This window comes from Sminthopsis crassicaudata, chromosome 5 (assembly GCF_048593235.1).
Source record: "Sminthopsis crassicaudata isolate SCR6 chromosome 5, ASM4859323v1, whole genome shotgun sequence".
Classification (NCBI taxonomy): domain Eukaryota; kingdom Metazoa; phylum Chordata; class Mammalia; order Dasyuromorphia; family Dasyuridae; genus Sminthopsis; species Sminthopsis crassicaudata.
This window is the reverse complement of record NC_133621.1, coordinates 12866289-12892786: the sequence shown is the minus strand read 5'-3', so window position 1 is coordinate 12892786 and position 26498 is coordinate 12866289. Positions and strand designations below refer to the sequence as shown.

General features: G+C 36.2%; 1 protein-coding gene across 18 annotated transcripts in view; it reads right to left on the bottom strand.

The window, feature by feature from the left end:
* STK31 (serine/threonine kinase 31) overlaps positions 1-26498 on the bottom strand; it is a 70270-nt gene that overhangs the window by 24760 nt on the left and 19012 nt on the right. For 10 of the 18 annotated variants that reach the window (XM_074269020.1, XM_074269027.1, XM_074269032.1 and 7 more), the window contains exons 10-18: positions 24975-25134; positions 19164-19286; positions 14984-15163; positions 10256-10372; positions 8508-8627; positions 7803-7934; positions 3753-3854; positions 2820-2900; positions 1411-1536 (exon numbers count right to left, since the gene is read on the bottom strand). In XM_074269020.1, coding sequence (XP_074125121.1) covers positions 1411-1536; positions 2820-2900; positions 3753-3854; positions 7803-7934; positions 8508-8627; positions 10256-10372; positions 14984-15163; positions 19164-19286; positions 24975-25134 — 1141 coding nt within the window. Of the gene's footprint in view, positions 1-1410; positions 1537-2819; positions 2901-3752; positions 3855-7802; positions 7935-8507; positions 8628-10255; positions 10373-14983; positions 15164-18796; positions 18884-19163; positions 19287-24974; positions 25135-26498 lie in introns of all 18 variants that reach the window. The other 8 variants (XM_074269028.1, XM_074269022.1, XM_074269029.1 and 5 more) reach the window with 3 other exon arrangements.

The window sequence follows — 26498 nt, the reverse complement described above, 5'->3', positions numbered from 1 at the left end:
TGAAAGAATGTTCCACCTCACTAATAAGAGAAACACAAATCAAAATGACCCAAGGCTTCACACCTCACACCCTAAAAATGAGTCAAGATGCCAAAGGTTGGGAAGGTCAACTGCTGAAGGAGTTGTGGGAAGATAAGCACTAAGGCAGTCAGCAGAGCTCTGAAGTGGTACAACCATTCTGGAAAGCAATTTGGAATTATAAAGTAATTAAACCATATCCTATGAACCAAAGATTCTATTACTAGGCTTATTCCCCAAAGAGGTCAATGACAAAAAGAAAGTCCACATACACAACAAAACATTGAGAACAGCACTTTATGAGAGCAAAGAACTGGAAACCAAGTAGATACCCATCAGCTTGGGAATAGTTAAACACACTGTGGTCCCTGAATGTAATAATATGTGTGATTATTAAGACATAAATGCATGGAAAGATCTACATAAATAGATGCAAAGTGAATTTGGCAAAGCCAAGACAACCACAGACATAAATGACCACAACAAAGCAGATGGAAAGAATGACAAAGAAATACAAAAGTAAATATTGGCAAACTTGTAGAGAACAGGCATAGGTCAAAAGAAGAGATATAATAACATGGTAGTCCCAACCCACCCTTTGCAGAGGTGGGAAGTCCACGTGGCACATAAATTCAGATTTTCTTCCTCCTTTTTTACTTTGAAAAATATTCACTAACATGAGATGAGGAGGAGGAAAAAACCAAAGGACATCAATAATGACTTTCTTAAAAACAACAAAGAAAAAAAGAAATTAGAATCACCTACCTCACCTGACTGATGTGAGAATCAAATGGGATGACATGGCACATAGTAGGCACTTAATAAATGCTTGTTGACTGACATGTAAAACATTAAATTACTATTATCATTCTAAAAATTACAATATTAAATGTCATACTAAAGACTGCAGTGCTCCTCTTTGAGTAAAGGAAGTTATATTGTAAAACACTTTATTTTCAAATATACAAATAATTATAATTTATTTAAAATGTTTATTTAGTTTTATTTGATTCTGTATCATGTACTTCCAGGAACAAAAGAGAAAGTCCAATGTTTTAGCTAAAAATTTTAGTTAAGCCTAACAGTAAAAAAAAAAAAAAAAAAAAAAAAAAAAGAAAAAAGCAGGAACTTTGATTCACAGGAGTCACCAAGAATATAATATGAAGAAAAAAAAAAAAAAAGAAAGAAAGAAAGAAAAAGAAAGATTGGTTGGCTAAGGAAAAAAAACAATCATTCCATCAGTGGCTGTCCCTTAAAAGAATGTAGCAAGAAAGGAAATTATAAATATATTCTGCCAAGGAAAACCTCTATTATTTTTAGGTTGTTTAAAAGGATCCCCCACCCCCAATTTAATCCTGCAATTCTCTATTCGCCACAAGAACCAAGACTGACCTTCAGAAGAACCTTCTGCCCATCCACTTCAGAACACACCAAAGGACGCTTGCTGCTAAGCTCTTTCATGGGCTCAGCATCCAAAAGGTCCCGTTCCAGGCTAACAGTCAAAATTCCTCCCGAGTTCTGAGTAACACACGTGGATTTCTTATCATTAACCAAAGATACACAGACAAAGCGCTATATAAAATCAAGGTTTCCTGCCCTTTCCTGCACCTCTAAAGGGTCTCTTGTTATCTCTTATTGGATGGTGCAGAAATGTTCTTTTGTAGCAAATGACCCCAGATGCAGGATTGGTCGTGACACGTTCTCCAAGCTTTGCTGTCTCATGCCCAGAATCCCTGCACTGAGGCTTGGGTCACTTTTCCAGCTTGCCTTTCTATTCCCTTTTCCCCTGAGCTGCCTAAGTGCCTCGCCTACAGCTGGAAGGGAAAGGCCATCTTCCTCCTCTTTTCCAGAAGTATCAGTGACAGCCCCTTGTTCCTAGAATTGCCACAAATCCTTTAAAATCTGGCTCTCACTTGCCTTTCCAGGCTTAGTACCACTCACGCCCCTGCCAGCATATTTCAGTTCAGCCAGACTAGCCATACTGCTCTTCCATTGTTTCTTCATGCCTTTCCATGCCTGGAATGTTGTTCTTCTGCCTTTTCACCTTGAAGAATCCTACTCTTCCTCTAAAGCTCAGCTCAAATGCCACTTCCCAAAGGAAGCCCACCATGAACTGACATTTACTATGGATCGACTTGGTTTTATATCTTATTAACTGTTCTTAGTACATTTTGCTATCTTCCTAATAAAAGGGTAAGTCTCTTTATCCAAGGGATGTCTTTCTCTCTCTATTCCCTATTACCTAACATAGTCTAATACATATTAGGTGCCTGGTAAGCAGTTGTTGAATAAACAACTAAAATTAAATATCCATCATATAGACGCCGGTGCACCAAGGGAGTAGGTAAGGCCAAATAGCAACCCTAAAGCTCGCCATTCCCTCAGTCACCCATCAACCTCGAAAACTCCCTCAGAGAAATCTACTCCATCTACCAGGATGGCTACAAAGAAAGCAAAAAGGAAACTGCTTTTGCTGGGGAAAATGCTCCCCATGTCATTCTACTCCTCCCCTAGTCTAACCAAGAGACCAAGGTCTCCCTTAACACCCTGGGCAGGGGGCACTTGGGCTGGCATTGCTGCATTCTGATGAGCCTGGCAGCAGACCCCCTTCCAGGCTGATCAGGCAAGGAACAAGGACAGGGAAACTACTATCATGCTGCTACTTTATTTAAGAAGCTTGATTACAGGGAACCCAAGAATTACTAAGTGAAACTTTTCTTTTTTTGCGGTAAAAATTTAAGGTACCAAGAACTTTCATTTTGTGGACATTTTCTTCATATTTTACAGTCACCAAAACTTACCATGTATTTAAGTATTCCTGCTTCTGGGTGAAGAAGAGGAAGCTCAGGGAACCACTTCTGTACCAAACTAGTTAGTTTCTCCTGAAATTAAAACAACTAGTCATTATTTGAGAAAATATATATTTAATTTATTCAGTATTTCTTTTCAGAGATACCTATTTTCTGTCTACCTTCATTTCAAAAGTTTGATTTTAATCATATGTATGACCAAAAGTTTTCAGTAACTCATTTCAGACTTTTATTTAAAGAAATATTAGAATAGAAATGGAAAAATGAATGTCCATTGTTGTTGACTCAATGAATAGTCTTTGTCTAAACCCAACTTTTACAAGTGAAAAAACCTTCCTCTGCTTTCTTGGGGAAACCTTTACATGTCGATGTACAAGAAAAGCCCAATTATTAAAAGCCCCAATCCAAAACCCAAAATAGAAATAAAAACTTCATTATTTATTCTGTATTGAGCCGAGTTTTAAAATTGCCTATTGGCACAGCTTGTTCCATATTACAGAAACATCACAACCTACATGAAGTCAATATGTAAACTAAGGGAATTCTAACCAAACAACTCCTCTCTCATTTTTCTGAAATGTTTTGAATCCTCGTTCAGTCCATGGAAGGAGGGCCTACACTGTTACTTGAGTTAAAAATAAATTCCTCAGTGATACAACTAAATCCTGCATTTACGTTACATGATGTAAGGCCATGATACTTTTCTTTTTACCTCCTTTGTCTTCCCAGAATCCAAGGGACACAAGAAAAGGTTTAACCATGCCCATTTTAGATAGGAAAGACACTCCAGGTGACAAGAAGGTAGTTGAGGTCTGGAAACTGAACCCATGAGACTCTCTGTGACATTGGGCACCACAGTGCCCAGCAGCCTGGAAGCCAGTTCTTAGAAGCTAATTCTCAATACAGACCTAGCCAGGAACTTACATATTCCTCTTGCTCATGGTAAATTTTCTCAAAAACACGATGACGTAACTGAGCGATTTCTTCTTTTATTTTTTCAATTTCAGGTTCATTACAGTCATCAGCCTGTAATAAGAGGAATCAAAACTATTCTACATGTTTCTAAGAGAAATTTGAGGTAATTTCCAAAAATGCTAATACAAAACAAGCATAATTATTATATCATTCAGTTCTTTTTAATACAACCAGATTTCCCCCCCCCCAAAAAAAAAAAAAAAAAAAAAAAAAAGAATAATGGTCAACGAGGTAGAAGCTATGAGTAAGTAAACTTAAATAATTAGGATTATTTTTCTTGAGGATTAAGATTTACTACAGATTTAAAACCAATTGCTGTCATCAAAGATGAATAAGAACAGGGATCTAAAAAAAGGGTCCACTTTTCAGTTGCATTTTTTATTTGATTAAATTCAAAAATCAGCAAAAAAAACAAGTACTTAGCCCTATGGACATATAAAAAAAGATCTAATCAGTCAAGTTGTCTCAATCATTCCTTCTTGTCTTTCCCAGTAATCCCTTAAGAAGCAAATATGCAGTTATCCCTTCTACATCATGACTTTCCCTATCAACAGTTTTGAGATATCTCAGGTTGGTTTAAGTAATTAAATGAGAATTTGGAAGACATTCAGTAGAAGCTGCAGAGACATAAAAGAGCCAGTAGACAACACAAAAAAAGCTTAGAAACCTAAAAATGCTTAAAATATATGTGTAGTGTTACATAATATCAACATACTTTATATTTTAACACGAAAATATATACATTTCTTTTCTCTGGTATGAAGGAAAGCCAAAAAATTTTTCTGCAGATTTTCCATATTTAGGGGGTGGCATACCCCCTAGTGCCTGAGATATGGAATAGAGCAGTGGAATGGGAATCAGGCCAGCTTGGATTTGAGTCCCACATCAAGCAGTAATTAGCCAAGTGACTCTAGGCAAGTCACTTAACTAAACTAGACAATAGTTTTCTCATCTGGCAAAGCAAGGGGCTGAGCCAGAAGTCCCACAGTCCCTTCCAACTCTAAAGTGATCATAAGAACCATCCTTTCCATCCCCAATGGCCCAATACAAAGCAAGTCTCTCACTTCAGTTATGGATGACCTCACTAACTCCTTACCTAGTCAGTTATAAGATCTTGCCTGGTATGCCCTTATTTCTATTTCTTTCTTCTAATGGCTACATTTAGCTACTGTCAGGCTAATATTTTACTTCCAAAGGTACAGCTGCCCTGCTTCCAAATACTGAATGAGTTCTCTCATCCTGGCATTTAAGGTCTTCCACAACCTATTTCCAAACCATTCCTCAATCTTCCCTTTCTTTGCTCCCCACTTAGGAAAACCCAATACTCATCCTACCTGGCTTGTCATTGACACCTTTTTGCTTTCTCCAATATCTCTGCCAAAAAAAAGAAAAAAAAAAAAAAAACCCAAATGGGGTCACAGGAAGTCAGACAAGGCTGACTGAACAGCAGCCGCAAGAAAGCAAGAAGCTAGGAACCCTCAGGGCTCTTTAAAAAAGATGAGAAAATGAAGAAAGCTGGGAAGGGATGGGATACTTTGAGAATATACAGTTTAAACAACCTTTTGTTTATTAGTAAGGTTCTTTCCTTATTACAAAGACAATTCTTTTTAAAAAGCAAAAACACTTTCCTCTGGTAGAATAATCCAGTCTCTATATATAAATAGAGCAGAACTGTTATAAAAAACAAAGGGCATTGTGGTCAGAGTCCCAAGCCTGGAGCCAGGGAAGTTCATCTTTTTTTAGTTCAAATCCAGGATTTCTGAGAGGGAGAGATTTTCTGGGATCAAAGGATCCATTTTGGTCCCAGGGCTGATGTTTTAAAGCATTCATCAGAGCAGCAGCAGTATCCAATGTGAGATTCCAATGAATTATATATGGTTCTAGAGGTCAGGAAAGACGACAAAGACAAGGGGTGGGTTGAGGCCAAACAATGCTGAGTGCGGGAATTTCTATGAAATGGACCATTAATCTGGTTCTGACGAGGTGGGGGTGGGACCATAAATTCTGAAAAACTGGGAATACTTTAACAAAGAGCTAAAAGGTGAGTAGTAGGCTAAGAAAAGAAGCAAACTACAGGGAAAGATTCTGACCACCAAAAGTTACTGTGGTGACAAGGGAAGATCAAAATAAACACCCAGAAGAAGATAAAGTCAAAGCTCCTACATTGAGACCTCCAAGAAAAATAAGAATCAGTCTTAGGTCACGGAAGAGCTCAAAAGGAATTTTGAAAATAAAGTAAGAGAAGCAGAGGAAAAATTGGTAAGAGAAATGAGTAATGCAAAAGGAAATACAAAAAGCCAGTGTTGGAGAAGAATGCCTTAAAAAGCAAAATTGACCAAATGGAAAAAGAAGTACAAAAACTCACTGAGGAAAATAATTCCTTAAAAATTAGACTGTGTACAAAGTAATAGCAATGTTGTGAGATAATTAGCTATGAATGGCTTTGCTATTCTCAGCAATATAGTAATCCACAACTACTCTGAAGGTCTTAAGGAAAAAAAAATGTTATCCATACCTATAGAAAGAACTGATTGTGCCTGAATACAGATTGAAGCACACTTTTTTTTTTGAGGGGTCTTTTTGGAAAGGGAGAAAACTATGTTTTCTTTCACAACATAACTTTTACAATATGTTTTGTTTAACTTCACATGTGTCTTCTCAAGTGGGAAGGAAGGGAGGAAAGGAGAGAATCTGAAACTCAAAGTTTTAAAAACAAATTTTTAAAAATTATTTTGACATGTAACTGGGGGAAATAAAATATTTTAAAAGAAGAAGAAGAAAGCCTTCATGAGTATATAGGGACAGATGAAGGAACATAAAACTTAAAAGAAAAGTCTATACCAGGAATATCACAATCAGGCTGCTTTAAGCTCTATTATTCCACAGAAATTATTTAGGAATGTTCCTCCCCTCCCCCTGCCTTGAGCCATAAGAGATAGCAATAAAGCTTCCATGCTTAAACACAGAGAGATGATTTCACAGTGCACAAAACCCAAGCACTAGCCTTAGAAAGACCCAAGTTCAAACCCAGACTTAGACATTTATTGTGCCCCTCAGTGGCCTTAACTGAGGGAGGCTATGAGGATCCAATGAGATCATGTTTGTAAAGCATCTTACACAGAGTTAGCACTAAAGAAATGCTTCTTCCCACCCTTTGCCCTCTCCACAGTCTCATTCTATTCTAAAGTCATGTGCAACTCATGTCTGGCAATAACAATAGCAACAAGAAAAAAAAATTAAGTTCTGGTTTAAGCCTTTCATTTTCCACATTTCCCAAGGGGAACACACAAAGGAAATGGAAGAACTTATACAACAAAGATTTGAAAAATGGGTGTCACATTATGAATTAGCAAAGTTGTAAATAAGGACTTTTCAACATCAGATTACAAGGGAGATGTCCCATTTAATATAAAAATCACTTTTTTTCTTACTTCAGACTTTTGGAAGAAACACAATTTTTCCAGGACTATTTAGCCTTTTAGAAACATGATAAAATGTTATTTATGTTAAATATATATGTTAAATATAAAATATATGTTAATATATTATATTCATAATATATAATATAAAATAAATATATAATTAATATGTAATATATATTATATTTAATATATAAAATAAAAATATATGTTAAATATAATATTTAAAACAAATGAAAGTATCATTTAAAGAACAAGCCATAAGAAAACTTTTCCCAAAAATTTCCAAATGTATAAAGATATTCAGGGAAAACTGTAAAAAAGGTGTTTGGGACATGAAAACTCAAAAAACAAATTTTTAAATACTCCAATTTTAACTCTACTTCTTTGCAAACCAAATAAAAGAAAAATTTAAAGTAATAACCATTTTCAATGATGATTTTATCTGCATTATTAAATATTCATCCTCAAGATTCCCTTAAAAAAACAAGTTATCCCAATGGAAGCCAATTTGCCTGTAACTGCCATAAAAACTCTTGCTGAGTAAGTAGATCCCAGGCACAAGCAAGGGGATCCATACCTCTTCCAAATTGTTCTTTTCGACCAGTTTCCATCTCAGTTGAGCTTTTAAGCCTTTGAGAGTCTTCTTAATAGATAGCAAATGGTCCACATTGGGGCTTTTGTTTAACCATTCCATGATCTGCTTCTTAAACTATGAATAAAAAATAGTTATATAATCCATTGATTAATTCACTCCATCAATAATACTTGAGTATCTACTGGTTAAAAACAGTACTGGGCTTTGTGAAAGACAACCACTAGATTTTACTGGAACTAAATATTGAGTAAACTAAAATTTTCAAACATCCACCATCACCATCATACATGTGTAAAACAGTGAGTAAATGAGAAATCTCTCAAATCGTGGATACCACCAAGATTTATAAATTTGTTTTTCTATAACCTATTATATAACCTATTAAAGGATAGACTGTTGTGGTGGTGTTTTTTTGTTTTTTCAATAGACCCTACTAGTAGTAAATCTGATTATTAAGAAGAACCTGGTTTGATAAAGGTTTCTTTTCAACAAAGTATTTTTTTTAAATCATATATATTGATTTCAGATACAGGGGGTCATTTCCATAGATTTACATCAAAATTCAGCATAGCACAAGCAATACTTGATTTTTAAGAGAGCAATAATAAAACATTTTTTGAAAAAAAAAAAGTATATTTGAGAAAACTAAATACTAGAATCCAAATATTTAAGTATAAGCAAACTAACCTCAATACTGGCTTTGTATTTAGCTTGTACTATAGTGATGAGCCTCTCCTCTGAACGAATCTTTTGTAGGACTTCATTATATGTATTCAGGATGATCTCCTTGTCTGTATCACCTTGCTCCTAAATGAAAATACACATAATGGTACACAGAGCATCAAAAGTCTTGAATGAAAAGAGAAGATTCCTCAGGTACTTAACACTTCCTAGCTGTGTGACCCTGGGCAAGTCACTTAACTCCAATTGCCTCAGCAAAAAAAGAAAAAAGAAAAGAGAAGCTATAAAGTTGGAGGGAAGGAACTTCAGACACCATCAAATCTAACTCCCCATTTTACAGAGAAGTGGTAATTCCCAAAAAAATCACACAGACAGAAAGTGTTTCAGGCAGGATTTGAATCCAAGTTTGTGGATTTCTATACCCTACCTACTATACACCAAACTGTCACTAAGGAAAGACAAGTTTTTTACTTCCCTTCAAAATAAATGTTTTAAGTAAATACCCTTTTTTCCCCAAATAAGATAGAAGACTAACTTTTAACCTTAAAACCTTTTCTAAAGTCTTAGAAATTAATTTCACTTCTATCATTTAATGATCTAAAGCTAAGTAAGAAGTACAAGTTTTAAAAATCTTATGGAAATGCAAATTAAGACAGCAAAAATAATCTGAGGACTCAGAACAACTTGAATAGGTACAATCTAGTGTAAGCTCCTCTAAGAAAGGGTCTGCTCAGTTTTCCTCTATGTATCTTTACAGACTAATACACTATTTGTATACAGCAAACTGAATTGGTCATTGTATTTACAAACTCCTCCAGGACAAAACCTAAAACAGAGAAATCAGGAATATATGTCAAATGAGAACATAAATAACCCGACATATCATTAACTGGTTCTAAGAGAAAACATGTCAGGCAAGGTATTCTAATGAGGGCAGCTCATTTTATGAGAACTATGTGCCAAGTCAGTGATCTGTACAACAGGTATACGCCCTACCTATAAAACGTTACAAGAATCTAAAGGGATAATTGCTGAAAATGAAAAAAGCTTCAAAAATTTCAAACTACTAAGAACAACACAGCTACCAATGACCATCACCCAAGACCTTGTAAAACCATCTCTAGGTACCAGAAAAAAAAATATTTCAACTCTGGGGATTAGATAACAGAAAGAGCCTCCTGAGAAATTTGAAGAAATGACACCAAATTTTAATATCAGAAAAGCAAGAAAGCAGCAGAATAGAATGATCACTTGGTTCTACATTCGCTGCAACTGAGTCCAAAGGCCACCTCTCTGAGCTTCCTGTGAGAACTTAATCACCTGAGCTGGAGCTTCATTTTTCAGTTTTGACTAGCTGACCACAGAGGTACTTCCTGACTCTACAGCTAGAATTCCATGACAATCCCAAAAGAGATCCCGAGGGGAAAGGATACTAATGAACCTCATAAAGTTCTTTTCAGCTCTCTCTCAGATGTCATTTCATGTCAAGCTTTCACTTCATCCAAAAGGAATTCCTTAGAACCAAAAGGTTGGGGGGAGTGGGTGAGCCATTAATTAGTATAGAAAACTCACCCATTTAAAAGAGCAGGATCTCAAATTCAGATTTGAAATTAAAATTTTAACACTTTGCAAAGCACCTGAAGAAACCATTTCATGATCAGACAGACCAGTAAAATTATTTTTAAATCATAAGTTATTTTGCTTCCTTTCCACTGTATACATAGTCTGTACATGTTTTAAGGGCAGTAACTCACAACGAGAGAGATCTCCAGCTCTTTGCAAACATCAGACTCAATCTTCTCCAGTATTTCATCAACGTTGCCAATTACTTCTTCAGAACTCAGAGATTCTTCATCATTTAGATCAAAAAACTTAAGTTGAAAAAAAAAGGAACAATAATTATGCACAAAAACAAGATTTTATTAATTGAGTTGCCTTATATTTTAAGTTTTTCTAAAGTTAGCAATTAATATTTAAGAAAAGAGTTAACAGGTAAAACCCAAGATAAGTAGGGAGCAGGTAAGACAATATTCAGATCATGAGGCCATAGAAACCATACCCTAGGACAGAAAAAAGTCTCAAATGTGATGGCTAAGCCATTTGAATCTTTGGGGAAAAAATCATAAAGAATGAGAAAAACTATAGAAACAAAAAGTAACAAGTATGGTCCAGATTCACAGTAAAGGAAAGAGAATTAAATCTGCAAATTTTATAAAGTCCAGGGTTCACTTCAGTTCACTTTAAACCTTACAAAAATTTTAAAATATTATCTTTAAAAGACTGTGAATGTCTAGAAAATAAAGAAGTAATCTCAAAGATATATCTCCCCTTCCTTGCAGAGGTAGGGAGATTACAAGCTTGCACCACTGCAAGATTCAACAGATGTGTTGATTAGTTTTGCAATTTTTTTCTCCTTTGCTTTTTTTTTTCTTTATTAAAAGAGATGGTTCTCTGAGAGTGTAATGGAGGAGAAAAAGTGTGAGTGAAGTGAAGGTAAAGGAAAATAGAAGATTTAAAGAAAAAGGTTTATATAAAAAGAAATAATTCACAAGCCATATAAAAGTAAATTCCAAATCACCAATAAGATAAATACAAATTAAAAACTGAACTTTACTTCCCACAACACAAAATAACAAATTGCAAAAGTTGAGATTATTGTTCATAGTAGAAAAACAAGTCGACATAATACTGTTCCTTTTGAACTGGAAGTTGTTCAACCATTTGGGATCTCAGAACTTTGGAACTGTACTGAAAAAATAACTAAAACATTCACATCCTTTAACCTAATATTAACTCCCTATTGGGCATGTGCCCCAAGTCAAAGAGAGAGAAATACAAAGGTGCAGTGTGGAGGAAAACTATTCCTACCATAACCCACTCTAAATAGACAGCCAATAACTAGAAACAAAATGGCTGAAAAACTCAGGTAGAATGTATGTGAATGTACCTGTCTAAGTCATCAAATACGGTCGATCATCTCTGTATAGATGACTAATATATGTATACAAACAAAACAACAGATGAGAAAAAGACAGGAAGAGACATAGACAAAGAGAGAAGGAGAGATAGTGACAAGAGAGGGAGACACAATGGAGGGAGGGGAATGGAAGGAGGAAGTAGAGGAATGGAAGGAGGAAGTAGAGGAATGGAAGAGGAAATAGGGGAGAGAAAGAGAGAGATTGAGATTTCCAGCCCCAGAGTTTCCTTGAGCTTCAAGTTCTACTTCACATAGGCACTATGCTAAGCACTGGGGATACAAAGGAAGGCAAATGACACTCCCTACTCTCAAAGAGCTCACATTCTAAGGGGAGAGACGATAAACAATTATGGACGATCAAACAACGGATAGGGTATGGAGAAAATAAACAGCCGAGGGAGGCAGTAATCTTAAGGCGTTAGAATTAAGAATTACCTAATGGATAATTCAAATATAATGTCCCAGAGAGATCTCAAACTATAAATGTCAGAAATAGACTTTTCTTGCCCACACCTCTCCTCCAAATGTCCCTCCATATCACCCTCCACTCCTCATTCTCCCTAACTCCACCAATCTAATCAGTGGCTAAATCTCCCTCCCAAATCTCTCTGGAATCCAAGCCCTCTATCCACTCACACATCATGATTTCCCTGCCTTAAATCTCTTCTCATTCCAGTTCATTCTACATAAATGTGAAAATCATTTTCCTTAAACACAGATTTGACCATGGGACCCAACCCTTCCAAGCAATCAATTCCAAAGATTTCTATTGCCCCCAGGATAACACACACATTCCTCCATGACCTTTTAAATCTCAGTGAACATTGTTAATCCAGCCCCCGCCAAACCACAGAGGCCCCCGTGTTAGTGCTTCCAGTGCTCCCTTCATTAAGCCCAGCGTATCTCTGTGCTGATCATTCTCAAATGTATTATATAATCCTAACTTTTCTCTTGACCTCCAACACAGTCAATCTCCAGTTGCCTACTGAACATCTTGAACTGGATGAATTTCCCTTCACACTTAACATATCTAAAAGTTAAGTCATTATTTTTCCCAAAAGCCTTCTCTGTTCCTAACTCACTTACAGCCACTTGCTAGTCCATAACTCCTGGTTTACATACATTAGGATGCCCACCAACTGGGGAATGGTTGAACAAGTTGTAGTATTTGAATGCAATGGAATATGATTGTGTTATAAGAAATTAAGAGTCTGGTTCCAGAAAAACATGGGGAGGCTTGTATGATAACTGATGCAAAGTGAAGTGAGCAGAATGAAGAGAATTTTTTTTACATTGACAATACTGTAAAATCAAACAATTCTCAAAGACTTAGGAACTCTGATACGATGACACTTATCCAAGACTCATGATGAAACAAACTACCCATGTTATATAAGGAGATGATAGAGTGCAGACTGAAACATACATACATGTTTATATGTATGTACATGCACATGTATATATGTGTGCACATATATTTTGTGCATGTAAAGATGTGTTTTCTTTGTGTACATGCACACATGTGTATATGTATATATATATTTGTAGCAGGTATTTTTCTTGATTTTTCAACAGAAAAGGAGAAGGTAGAAAAGTGAGAATTTAAAACTGAAAATAAAAAAATTTTAAATAAAAAAATAAACTGTTTTGCCTTTTAAAACCTAGTCCCTTCCTACCTGTTCTATCTTCTTATACTTTACCCATCCAAAATTGACCTAATGTCCTTGCTGTTCCTTGAACAATATAGACCATATCTCAACTCCAAGCATTTTCTTTGCTGTTCCTAGAATCTCCCCCCTCCTCATCTGTCTCCTGGTCTCCCTGGCTTCTTTCAAGTCTTAGCTAAAATCCTACCTTCCAAAAGAACTATTACCTAATCCCTCTTAAAACTAGTGGGGGGGGAATTAATTATTTACAATTATTCCGTATATAGTTTGTTTGTATATCATTGTTCATATGCTACATTTCCCATTAGGCTGAGAGCTTCTTGAGAGAAAGGACTATTTCTGCCTTTAATTTTCCTGCGTAAACTTAGGGCTCAATATAATGGTTGGCATATAGTAAGTGCTTAATAAATGCTTATTGATCCATTGAGTGCCATTTTTGGTCATGCCTTTGCCTCCTTCCACAAGGAGAACAACACAATGACTACAACCACATAAATCAAAAGGTCACTAAAAAAACAAGTCAAATTTGACTAAATGAAAACCCGAAAATGGTCCCAGAGAAGAGATAATGAAATGAAATGTCTCTCAAAGGACATTCTGTCTCTTTCAAGGACAGGTTATTATCTACACTGCCAAAGAGGCTCTCCTTTTAGATCAAATGTTTGGCTTAAATGTTTTCCTTTATCACAGAGAAGAGTTCAATCTGGAAAAAAGGTGAAATGCCCATTATATGAAGACAAAAGCCATCAATAAAGCATCTTTAAAAGTTTAAATGAGTCCAGGTCATGATAATTTTTTTTCTTTCAACTGAGTTACAAGGCAGATGGTAGATTAGAAAGAAATCTTTTACATTTAGTTTACCACGATTTCTGGAAGCTTTTGACAGAAACTCTGGTACTAGATACAAGAGATACAAAGATATAAGCTAGATACCTAGTTAAATTTAGAATCAGTTAAATGTCCACAATTTAAGAATAGTCATTAATGTACTGCTGTGAGCTTGACACAAAATCTTCACAGAATGTCCTAGAGATCAGTCCTTGACCAAAGCTTTATTTTTCAATTAAAAAAGAGATGTTTCTTTACATTTTTAACATAATCTTCATTTTTGAATAAAAAAAATGTCTCCCTTCTTCCTTCTATCCATGGGACCTCTCCTTGTGACAAAGATTAAGGAAAAGAGTCCAGCAAATCCAACAAAATTTTCAATATTTTCATCAATTGCCTTTATGAAAATGTTTCTAAACAGTGCAAGGGCCAAAATTATTAATAATTATTAAAGAAAAAGGCCTTCCAATTAAGGATAATAATACTACACATTACTTTAAGCAACATCTAATCAACAAAACATATTAATTTATGCTGAAAAACCCAGGAATTAAAAGAATAACTAAAGCCCTAAAGTATGTGTATATACATGTATACTAGATGAAGAAAATTCCAAATACCTGGCACCTAATTATGCCTAAAAGGTTATTAAACAGGCCTCATAACCCAACAATATTGCTACTGGGTCCAAAGGAGAATGAAGAAAAAGAAAAATGAGTCACATTACAAAAATTTGTACAATTCTTTTTGTAGTGCCAAAACACTGAAAACTGAGGATTCCTACGGAATCTGGGGAATAGCTAAGCACCATAATTGGTACAGAGTTAGGTACATATTAGACACCATATGGATGCTTATTTCCTTTCCCTTCCCCCTCACCAGGTTATTAGAGAACCTCTCAAGAGCTAAGAAAATTATGAACCCACCCACGTGAAGTTTTTTTAAAGTCTGAAATCAGGACAGAAGGGTAGGAGTCTCCTATAGACTCCAGAGGACAAGAGCTGCTCTACCTTTATAGTGGAATTGAACCACTCAGCAAGAAGTTGGAGGGAAGTATCTGTCTCTGTTCTAACTCGGTTAAATTCTTCTCGCTTGCCATGTTTCCATTCATAAAACTTGTGCAGGATTTCTTCAGCATTTGACACTTCTCTGGTTTGCCCATACACAGCCTCCAAGGAAGCAGACAATTCCTAAAAATATTAAATACAATTTTTCAACAAGAATTTAGTGGGTACCCACAATGCTATAAATCAAGAATTCTTAACCTATGGTTCATGAATTTTGAGTTGTGATTTCTTTTTTATACATTTTGATAATTGCTTTTGTTGTAACTTTACATATCTTAAGTTTTATATTTTAAATATTATTCTGAAAAAGACTCCTGGGGCTTACCAGATTGCCAAAGGGGTCCAGGACACAGAAAAAGTAAAGAACTTCTGCTATAAATGGACTTTAAAAGCAAGAAAGCTTTTGTCTTTATTATATCATTTTTATTTCTGAATAACAGAACTCCAAATTTAAAAACAAAGTCACATTTTTAAATTGGAAATTCCCATTCTTCTCAATCTAAATTTGCATCTCCGCAAAAACATTGTACATTTCCAAAGGTATGATTTGAAATACCTATAGTATATGATAAACATAGACATTAATTCCAAGTGTGCCAAAAGATATTCATTTCCAACTTGTAAAAGCTGACTTTGACCTTTCTTTGGCTAATCCTAAAGGAACTTTCCTTTTTCATAAAAATGACAACCCAGATTTTACCAGTTTACCTCCTTTGTACCTCCCCTTTCCATTTCTGGCTATAGGATGGATTACCAGTAGCTCCTTCCCACCCATCATAGCAATGCCTCAGTTCTGCTCTATACTATGTTACAGTTCTTTCATTCTATGTAAATCCTAGGTGACTTCTACATGTAGGAAAAAATGTCATCCCTTTCCATAAACACCAAGCTAATGTCTTTCCCTTTCATTCTTCCATGCTACACAGGGATTCCAATGCAGTCCAAGCAATGGACACTATCACCAGTGCCCAGTACAGTAACTTATGCTTAATGAACAACTAATCATCTTTGGCTGAATTGAATTTACCATCCCAGCTAAAGAAAGAGTGGCTTATCCCCATCAGCACTAGATGATGAACTGGTTTGCATTAACAGAAAATACAACATGGTCCTTACTTACTGAATATAGCAAACAAAACAGGGTGGCTCACACATCGAAAATTGTAGTACCGCTCTAATGATACCAAGTTGCTTTCTAACACAAAAACCCATCTTCCTAAATTATAATTCTTAGTTTTGAGTTATAACAGTACAATGTGTGAAAAATCAAAATTGCCTAAAAGACACAATCAATGTATCTACAGTATTCTCCTAAAGAATGCCAGCATCTCCCTCCCTTCTTGGCAAAGGTGGTGTCCTTTGGGTGCCAAATATTGCATACCCTATCAGGCTTGGTTGATGGGCTCCTTTTCTATTCTTTGTAATAAGAGATGGCTCTCTCAGGGAAGAAAAAGCATTATAATGGAAAATTAAAGTGATATAAAATAAAAGATAACAAGAGATACAATTAAAACTTTTTTCAAGAATTACAAGTTATTCCTCATTACACACATATAAATTGCTCCATAGAACCAGGAGAACATTGACCATAGGAACAATAATATTGTTAACAATAAACAATCATGAAGACTTGCTACTCTGACTGGTACAATGATCCAAAACAATTCTAAAGGATTCATAAAGAAAAATGCTATGCATCTTAGGGAAGAATTGACAAACTCGAAGCATACATGAAAGTAAACTTTTTTCACTCCATGTTTCTTTCCTTTTTTTGCCTTGGTTAATATGGAAATGTTTTGTATGACATTACATGAATTCATAAACATAAAATCCATTCATGTTTTTGAGGTTTGGGTTTTTTTTAATGCAAAAGTAGTTCCTTCCCTTAAGGAACTTAGTTACTAATAGAAGACACAACATGTAAATAACTAGATAACTTTCAAACAAGTTTAAAAATGGCCTTACATCCATTACCCTGGGAGGCAAGTGTTATAACTAACCTACATTTCACAAATGAGGATATAAAGGCAAGGAACTGAAAGGAAGTGCCCTGGACCACACAGACCACCCTAATCCTACCTCCCAAACTGGAAAGAATAAAACAAAAACAAAATTCTTGGAATAAATATGCATAATCAAGAAAAGCAAATTCACACACTGGCAATATCCAAAAAACAGGTATCGCTCTTCACCAGAAACTATCACTTTTCTGTAAGAAGATAATGTGTATTTCATCATGATCTCTCAGGAATCATTTTGGCCATTATGTTGATCAAAATTCTTAAATCTTCAAAAATATTTGTCTTTAATTCGGTTTTACGCACATATATTGTATCTAGGATATATTGTAACACATTTAACATGTATGGGATTGCCTGTTATCTAGGGGAAGGGATAGAGGGAGAGGGGAAAATTTGGAAAAAAAGTGAGTACAAGAGAGAATACCGTTTAAAAAAAAATGCCCATGCATATGTACTGTCAATAATTATAAAATTAATTTTAAAATTTTGTCTTTACAATGTTATTATAGAATTTGTTTTTCTGCTTATGCTGACCTCACTTTATGAATTAGTTCATTAAAAAATTTTTCCAAGTTTCCCTAAAATGTTAAGGCTCACTTAACACAATGCCTGGCATGCACATAGTAGTCATTTAATAAATGCTCACTGATTGTCTCCTTCCTGAATCTCTCTAGGTTATAAATCTCATTGCAGTATTACTGAATCAAGGGTATGTGTATTTTAATAATTTTTGAGGCATAAATCCAAACTGCTTTCCAGAATGACTGGACCAGTTTGCAACTCCACCAAGAATGCATTAATATACTTGTTTTCCCACAACCCCTCCAGCTTTTATCATTTTTCCTTTTTAATCAACTTTATGAATCTGAAAGGTATATAAGATAGAACCATAGAATTGCTTTAATTAACATTTCTACAACTATTATTAGCCTGAAACTTTTCCATATTGAATGTAGTGAACTGTAAAAATTATCTCACAAGACAGAGACAGTGTTCTAAAAATCAAGTGAAGACAACAATACCGTATGATGATCAATTCTGATGGATGTGGCCATTTTCAACAATGAGATGAACCAAATCAGTTCCAAGAGAGCAGTAATGAACTGAATCAGCTACACCCAGTGAAAGAACTCTGGGAGACGACTATGAACCACTACATGGAATTCCCAATCCCTCTATTTTTGTCCACCTGCATTTTTTATTTCCTTCACAGGCTAATTGTACACTATTTCAAAGTCCGATTCCTTTTGTACAGCAAAATAGCTGTATGGACATGTGTATATATATATATTGTATTTAACTTATACTTTAACATATTTAACATGTATTGGTCAACCTGCCATTTGGAGGAAGGGGTGGGGGGGACGGGGGGGAAAAGTTGGAACAAAAGGTTTGGCAATTGTCAATGCTGAAAAATTATCTATGCATATATCTGGTAAATAAAAAGCTATAATAAAATAAAAATAAAAATCAAGTGAAGGTCATCTATGCCCCAGCCCAAGTTTCTTTCCCTAGAGTTCACATGATTTATTTACAAAGAATAAGACCATATAGCCCTTTTCTTGTGAGACTAAATTAGGGCCACCTTGGCATTAAAATTCCCATATAAGATAATTTAGTAATCATAAAGATGTGGTTGGAGTTAGTTTTTCTTCATTTATGACTTAGAATATGAGGTCATTTGTCCTGATTAATCAGGGCAAAAGTTCAGCCTATAAGGAGTGTTACCCCATACCTCATATAATCCTTGTCTGTTAACTGTGCCTTGGCTCTCTTGGTCTGATTGCTTGCTGGGAGGTTGGAGACATCCTTTATTGCAAGACTGAAATAAAATTTCTTTCTGCTTTTACTTTGAGAAATCTCCTTGATTTATTTGAACCAGTGGTCTTTGTCTCACACAATATCGCAGCCATTTTTAATTTAAATGTTTAAGACTATTGTTAAAAATTATAAAATAAAATAGTAACAATAACTGAGAGTAAGAATTCTATTAATTTAAAAAGGAAAAGTATCATTTGGGATTTCTATAAAATAATAATAATCTTACCTTCCTTCTTCAATTTATGTTTTGGTTTGTAGGAAACAAATTATTCATTTCTAACCTGCAAAGTTTTCAGGCGCTTATTAAGGGATAATTCATCCACTTCCACAATGAAAACTTCAACAGCTGTATATAGTTTCTGTCGAACCTCATTTCTCTTGGCTATCAAAATATCACCTTCATTCTGTGGAAAAACAAAAGCAAAATACCACCACCACCACCATCATCAATGGACCATCTGAACTCCATATATCAAGCTATATAAAAGAAAAAAAAATTATCCTCTTCAATATTACATATTTCAATATTATGTTCTCTGATCAAAGACATTAATGGTGAGTAATTACCTTCATTTTACATTCATTAATCCGGTACTAAGAAACTTTACCTTTAATCCATATTTCTTAACCAAATTCAATCCAGTCGATACTTATAGACACCTTCAAAGTCAAGATGAAGTCAAAAGAGTTTTTAAAACTTTTTTTCTTCATCAGGAAACAATCAAAAGAACAATATGCAAGGCTTAGAAGTCTAAAGATGAGAAGGGAAAGGCCTTAGCTTTCTCATCTTCCAAAAAAAGGAGCTAACCTAGGTGATCTCTAAGATCCTTTCTCCAGCTCCCAAACCTATAAACTTATAAATCCACCCTAACAAAATGTTCACCAAATGGGTGAATGGACTTCACAAAAGAGAATGTCCTGATAACATTTATGATTCTTATAGCACACAGATGGATCCCAAAGTACTAATGAAATAAGAACATCCTAGTTTGTTTTATGTTGAACATAAACAAACAAATGAAATTGATCTATTTTGTTTATATAAAAATAAGTTAGGAAGCTTTTATTGTGCACCATTAGAACATGTTAGGTTCTTACTAAGTGCTAATGAGATAATGAGATATTAGGTTCTTACTAAGTGCTAAGGTATTAACAATTCTAGTTCCAGCCTTTACTAGGAGTTTTACTCTTTCAAACTTCTGGGGAGGAACTTGTATGCTTAGGAGGAGCAAGTTCATTGGTTGAAGTATTTTTCCCAGAAGCCCTTGCATTATCCCACACTCATTCTCTGGGAGGATAAAAGAGGGCAGCACTTGAGAGATTGAGAAAAGAGTCGCTACATGAGGTCAGAGTTGGCAGCAGCTGAGACAGCAGATCTCCTCCCAGAGAGCAATCGGCAGTTTCTGGAGACAACAGCACATCACATATTGGCACCCACAACATGGGGCAAGGACTTTTGCTTATCCTGACAAGGACTTATTCTGAGCCCTTCAGAGGAGCTAGACCAGACCATCGCAAGAACGTAGGGGAATCTTATTTTCTTTTTTCCCCTTTTAAATAGTATTTTTCCCAATTATATGTAAAGACGACTTTTAACATTTTTTTAAAATAAAATTTGGGGTTCCAAATTTTCTTCCTTCCTCAGACAGTAAGCAATTTGATATAGGTTACATATGTGCACTCATGTAAAACAGCTTACCATGTTAGACATATTAGATAAGAACCAGAACAAAAGAAAAAACTATGAACAAATAAAGTAAATTTAGTATGCTTTGATATTCATTCGTACTCCACTAGACTCTATCATATCTCTAGATTTAGATAGCATTTTCCATCATATAAGTCTTTTGGAACTGTCACAAGTCAGCCATGAGTTGATCACTGCTTGTTGTTCTGGTTTGGCTCAATTCACATTAATTCATGTAAGTCTTTCCAGGTTTTTCTGAAATCTGCCAGTTTGTCATTTCTTATAGCACAAGAGTGTTACATTTAATGTAATATAAATTCACATATTCAGCTATTGCCCAATTGATAGGCATCCCCTCAATTTCCAATTTTTTGCCACCACAAAAAGTCCTTTTTCCACATAGATCCTTTTCCTTGTTTTATGATTTCTTTGGGATACTAATTTAGTAGTGGTATTGGCTGAATCAAAAAGTATGCAGTTTGATAGCCCTTTGGACATAGTCCCAAATTACTCTCCAGAATGTTTGGATCAGTTCACAACAGGGCATTAGGGTCCCAATTTTCCCACATCCCCTTCAACATTTATCATTTTCCTTTCCTGTCATATTAACCAAACTGATAGGTCTGAGGTGGTACCTCAGAGTTGTTTTAACTTACCATTTCTCTAATTATTAGTGATTTAGACCATTTTTTCATACGGCTTTAGATAGCTTTGATATCTTTATCTGAAAACTGTCTGTTCATATCCTTTGACCATTTACCAGATGGGAAGGATATCTTATTTTCAAAAAGAGTTATGAGCTTCATTGTACACCGAACAACAAGATTAGATGATGATCAATTCTGATGGACATGGCTTTTTTCAACAATGAGATGAGTCAGGCCAGTTCCAATAATCTTGTGATGAACAGAGCCATCTGCACCCAGAGAGAGGACTGTGGGAACCGAATATGGATCACAAAATAGCATTTTCACTCTTTTTGTTGTTGTTTGCTTGCATTTTATCTTCTTTCTCATTTTTTTCCTTTTTAATTTGATTTTTTGTGTAGCAAGATAATTGTATAAATATGTATGCATATATTGGATTTAATATATATTTTTACCATGTCTAACATACATTGGATAACTTGTCATCTAAGAGAGGGGGTGGGTGCAAGGGGAGGAAAAACTGAACACAAGATTTTGCGAGGGTTAATGCTGAAAAATTATCCATGCATATTTTTTGAAAATAAAAAGCTTTAATAAAAAAATTATGATCTTATGCACTCTACCTCCCAGGGTTGTTGTGAGGATCAAATAAGTCAATAGACACAAAGCATGCTGCTGTGTATCTTAAGACACTGGGGGGGAAGCACTCTGGAAAGAGGAGCCAATAAATTGACCATTCTTTCGGCCCCACTGCATCAAAAATGAGGGAATTTACTGGATAACATTCCAGGGTCCCCCAAGAAACTGATGCTCTGATCCTGGGACTGAGTGGCCCACACAGATTCCAGGACATCCAGAATGCCTGTCAGGGCTCTGTCTCTGCCAATCTACCACAAAAAAAAGGCCTAAGTCAACCACAAGCATGTGTTGGACTTAAATGGCCAGTAAAGCTAGGTGTCAGGCTGCTTTAAAGCCTGCCCTGTATCCCCACCACTGGAGAGGGGGGCAGGAGAGAGAAATGGCTTGATAGCTTGTTTCCGGCCCCTTTTCACCCTCCTCTAGAAGCTACTTTTGCCCACAACTGGCCACTTGAAGAGGCTTCAGCTTTGTTAACACAAAGGAAAGGTGAGGGAAAATCTCAGAGAAAAAAAAGAAGAAAGGAAGGAATAAACAGGGTTGTTAAACAAAAGAGCATCAGGATGAAACACTTCATCATTGGTCCTAAATCTGTTCCTTCATCATTGGTCCTAAATCTGTTCCCTAATTTAAAAGACTGATAAACTAAAAAGACTGAAATACATGGGGACATGTTTTACAAAGTATTACATTTAATATTATCTATACATAAGTGGACATGTGTTTGTGAAAACAAACAAAAAAAACTTGTCTTAAACTAGACCCCCATTTAAAGTCAAACTACATTCACTAAGTTCTGAATTAAAATTTCAAAACTTTTATATACCTGCTATCTTTGAGCATAGCAATCAGAAAAAGGAAAGCTTTGTTCCTTTGCCAAGTCCAGTAAAGACCTATTCCTAAGAGTAACTGGAATTATTTCAGGATAAATTGTGAGGTTCTCAAAATGTAAATGTTAATTTCCTTTTCTTGGAGAGCTAATGTGGAATCAGTGACTTAATAAGCATCTGAGAACAAGACAACAGGAACATTCTTACCCTTAAGCTAGCCAACCAATCCATTTTTTTAACATCTTCTTGTGTTCTAAGTGGAGCAGGAAATAACCAGCATCCCTCCCTATTACTTCCTTGTGCTCCAGAATGGCCTTGCACCCAGAATGAAGGCGACAGCCTCTGAAGCAAGAGAAGCAAATAATTTAGGTGGCTGTGAAATTCAAAAGACCCAATTCACCCAAGGTTATGGGATCCCTTCTACAGCCATGAAGATTAACTCCAATGATTCATATTACTACATGGTTCCAAGCATTTCTCCAATTTTCCACACACAGTAGCTACTGCCTTTCAGGTCTTCCAGAAATTTCAACCCTTTCACAGATCTCATTTCACAACTGAGTGTTCCAAAAGGTTAAAGGCAACTGAGTTCACCTCTAATATTCTCCTGAATAGTAGTGATACAATACATCTTTTCCTTAAGAAATCAGTGAGAATATATGCCACTGAGGTAACCACAACACACAAACTGATGGAGTCTAAGGATGAACATGCCTTCTGCAGCCCCTACAAGACAACAAGCACAGCCTCCAAGGCCTGAGCTTCCCTGCTGACCACTTTGTGATCCCCTTTCATAAGAGACTACCCCCAGCGTCCAAAAACAGAGGACAGAGAGAGGGAACCAATATCTGTGGTGCAGAAAGCTGAACTAGGCGCAAAAGCCAAAACTTGATGATCTTGGGAGAAAAAAGAAGAAAATTCAAGATAGAGAGCTCAAGCTCACTTCATGCTACTGAGAATGAGCTAGTTCCTGCTTCTTTAATGACCACTGAACACTTTTCTGTGAAAGTCCTCTCCAGTCAGGGTCTCCCCTTCTTCTCCCCTTCTTCTAGAACCTCAAAAGGAGGAAAAAAGGAGCCATGGGAATTTTTCCTAACAAAGGAAGAGAAGACGCAAAAGGGACCAGCCTTCCCAACAGATCGGTTCAAGAGACTTATTCAAATTACCCACTTTCCAAGTGATTGATATTCTCAGTCACCTGCTTCCCATTCTAACAGACTTAATATACAGTCCAATTCTATACTTTTTACTTAATTAAGAGAGTAGAAATGTTGAGCATGTTCAAGCTCTCTAGCACAAAGACCTCCTCACTTAATTTAACTAGTACAATCAGAAAGGGCTTTCATCATGTGAGAACTGAGGCTCTGAAAGCGCCAGGCTCTGGAGGCAAAGATGAGTTTTGGGAAAAGGGAACAAAATCACAAACACAGAATAAAACAATCCTAGAAAGCATCTATAGAATGCTTCAAGGTTTCCAAAGTACTTCCAAACACTCCCTGATTTGATCCCCACAACTATATGCCAGCTTTCTGGGTTCTTAGCCGTTCCATTGCCCCCTTTTCCTCTAGGCCAGAAGATTGGATGAAAGGAAAAAGAGAAAAGCCCAAAGACTTGAAGGCATTTGGCAACCCCTGCATGGACAGAGCTGCTGCTGCTGCAGGACCTATGCCAGGCCATGTGGGTTCTTCAGCTCTCCTGGGCAGTCCATAGAGATAGGGCTCACCTCCCCCCATCAGCAGCTGCCTCACAAACATTTCAAACTACATCTCCCAGAGATACTGAAAACTCAACTTGCCCAAATGCACCTTTTCCTCTTCCCAGTTTCCCAATTTCTTCTGTTGAGGGTACTACCATCCCTCTACCTTGGTGGTAAAGGGCCATCTTCAGGTGAATGTCCTGGATGTCCTAGAATCTGTGTGGGCCAGTTAGTTCCAGGGTCAGATCTTCACTCTATCTCATCTCACAGAGATTACCATTTACCAAATCCTGTGGATCCAAGCTCTCTCTCCAATCTATTCTCTTCTCCAATGTATTGTAGCTACACCTAGGAGCAGGCCCTAACCCACTTGCTTGGAATACCAAATCCACTCTCCATGGCATGGCCATTAGGATAATTTTCCAAAGTTCATCTCTGACCAGAACACTCACTTCCCTGTTCAAGCAGCATCTCTGGTTCCAAATGACATGGGCACCAAATACAAAACTCCATCTCTCCACAGCCTCATACTACATTACTTTTCTTTACATTGTTCTATAATATTCCTACACTTAGAAACGAAGAAAGAACTTTACCACATTCTGACAAATCTGAATCTTCTCTTGAGCCAAGTTGTATTCCTCCCAGATCTTCTCCAGGTCATCTAAGGAAGATGGAGTGACCAAGTGACCTTCGGCCACTACTTTGACAGCATCAGAGAGGTCATCTCCACAGCGAACATTGATGTTTGCTCTCCTGTTGAGAAGGGGACAGACAGGGCAAAACAAAAAAATCAAAATTTTTAGAAAACAAAAGTATCATTATTGAAAAGATAACTACCATTAATATCAATGAGCTTTAAATAATATTTTAAACCTGTCAAGACCAGGTCAAGACCACTAATCCAAACAAAAATTTAAATTCTTCCAAAGAGTATTTTGAGAAGCTAAAATATACTAAATAATTCACTTGTTAAGTTCTCCACATTCTTATTGACATGTCTCCAGTTTCCTTAATTTTCTCTCCATGTAGAGGGAGCAGAGTCTTTTCCTGTAGAAGGTCACAGTCAGTGAGGAAACTCTGGGTAAGGTATAAGACTTCAGCCCAGAGGGAACCTGCTAATAATGTCTGGTTCAGCTCCCCATCTCCCCCCAAGGGCTCTGGGCCTTCCTGAGAAATCAGCTGGAGGTGACAACCTGTGTTGAGATTAAGGCAGAGTGATACCAGGAGGCAAACTATTTATAACAGCAAGTTGTTCGTGTGGTCCCACATTCTCAGTGCTGTTTTTGTTACAGTACGAGAAGGGGAAAGCCCTTAAAATAAAGACTCCATTTTTCCACTATTCTCAGGATCCTTGCCTCATCACTTCTCCACTAGAAAGCAGGATATTTTAATCACACCGGTGTGGGAGGTTCTCTAGAAAGCAGGATACAACCTTTTCTAACTCTTAAAACAGTTATTGCTTCCTCAGAATAATAAAAACTCAAAACTCACTTATGAAATCCAGGGTTCCCTCTACCAGATCTATACTTGCTCTCCTAGGGAAGGTCTGTCCTAATGTCCTCTGGCCTAACTCAGGTTTCAAAGAACAGAGAGGATGGAAGAGAAGCAACACTTTAGGGGGGAGTGTTTTAAATTTTTTAAACTGCAACTTATTAAAGGATAGAGTACAAGGTTTATAAAATTAAAACACTGATAACCCCTTGAAGCTATAAGTCCTCTTACTTTTTAATACTGAATTGAAAAAGAAATCTGTGATTTTGACAGCTGGGAGAGAACAAGTCCTACTTCATCTTCACAAGGAAAGCACTAAACAAATGTAACATCCCACCACCTGGGACATTACAGCTGGATTGCTATAGCTACTTAAACCATACATTAGGTTACTTGCCCAGATTATGCAGAAGTGGCATTAAGATCCAGGTTTTTCAGGTCCATAAACCTAATTTCTTACTATCCACAAAGTAATACAACCTCTTTGACATTTTTAAATTTGTTTAAATCACTTAAAAACAATCCATTCAGATAAGAACCTAAGAGCCCACTTCCTGCAAGGCAATGTGCTAAAGGAATACTGGGGATACAAAAACAAGACAAACAGATTCAATGCTGCCAACTCT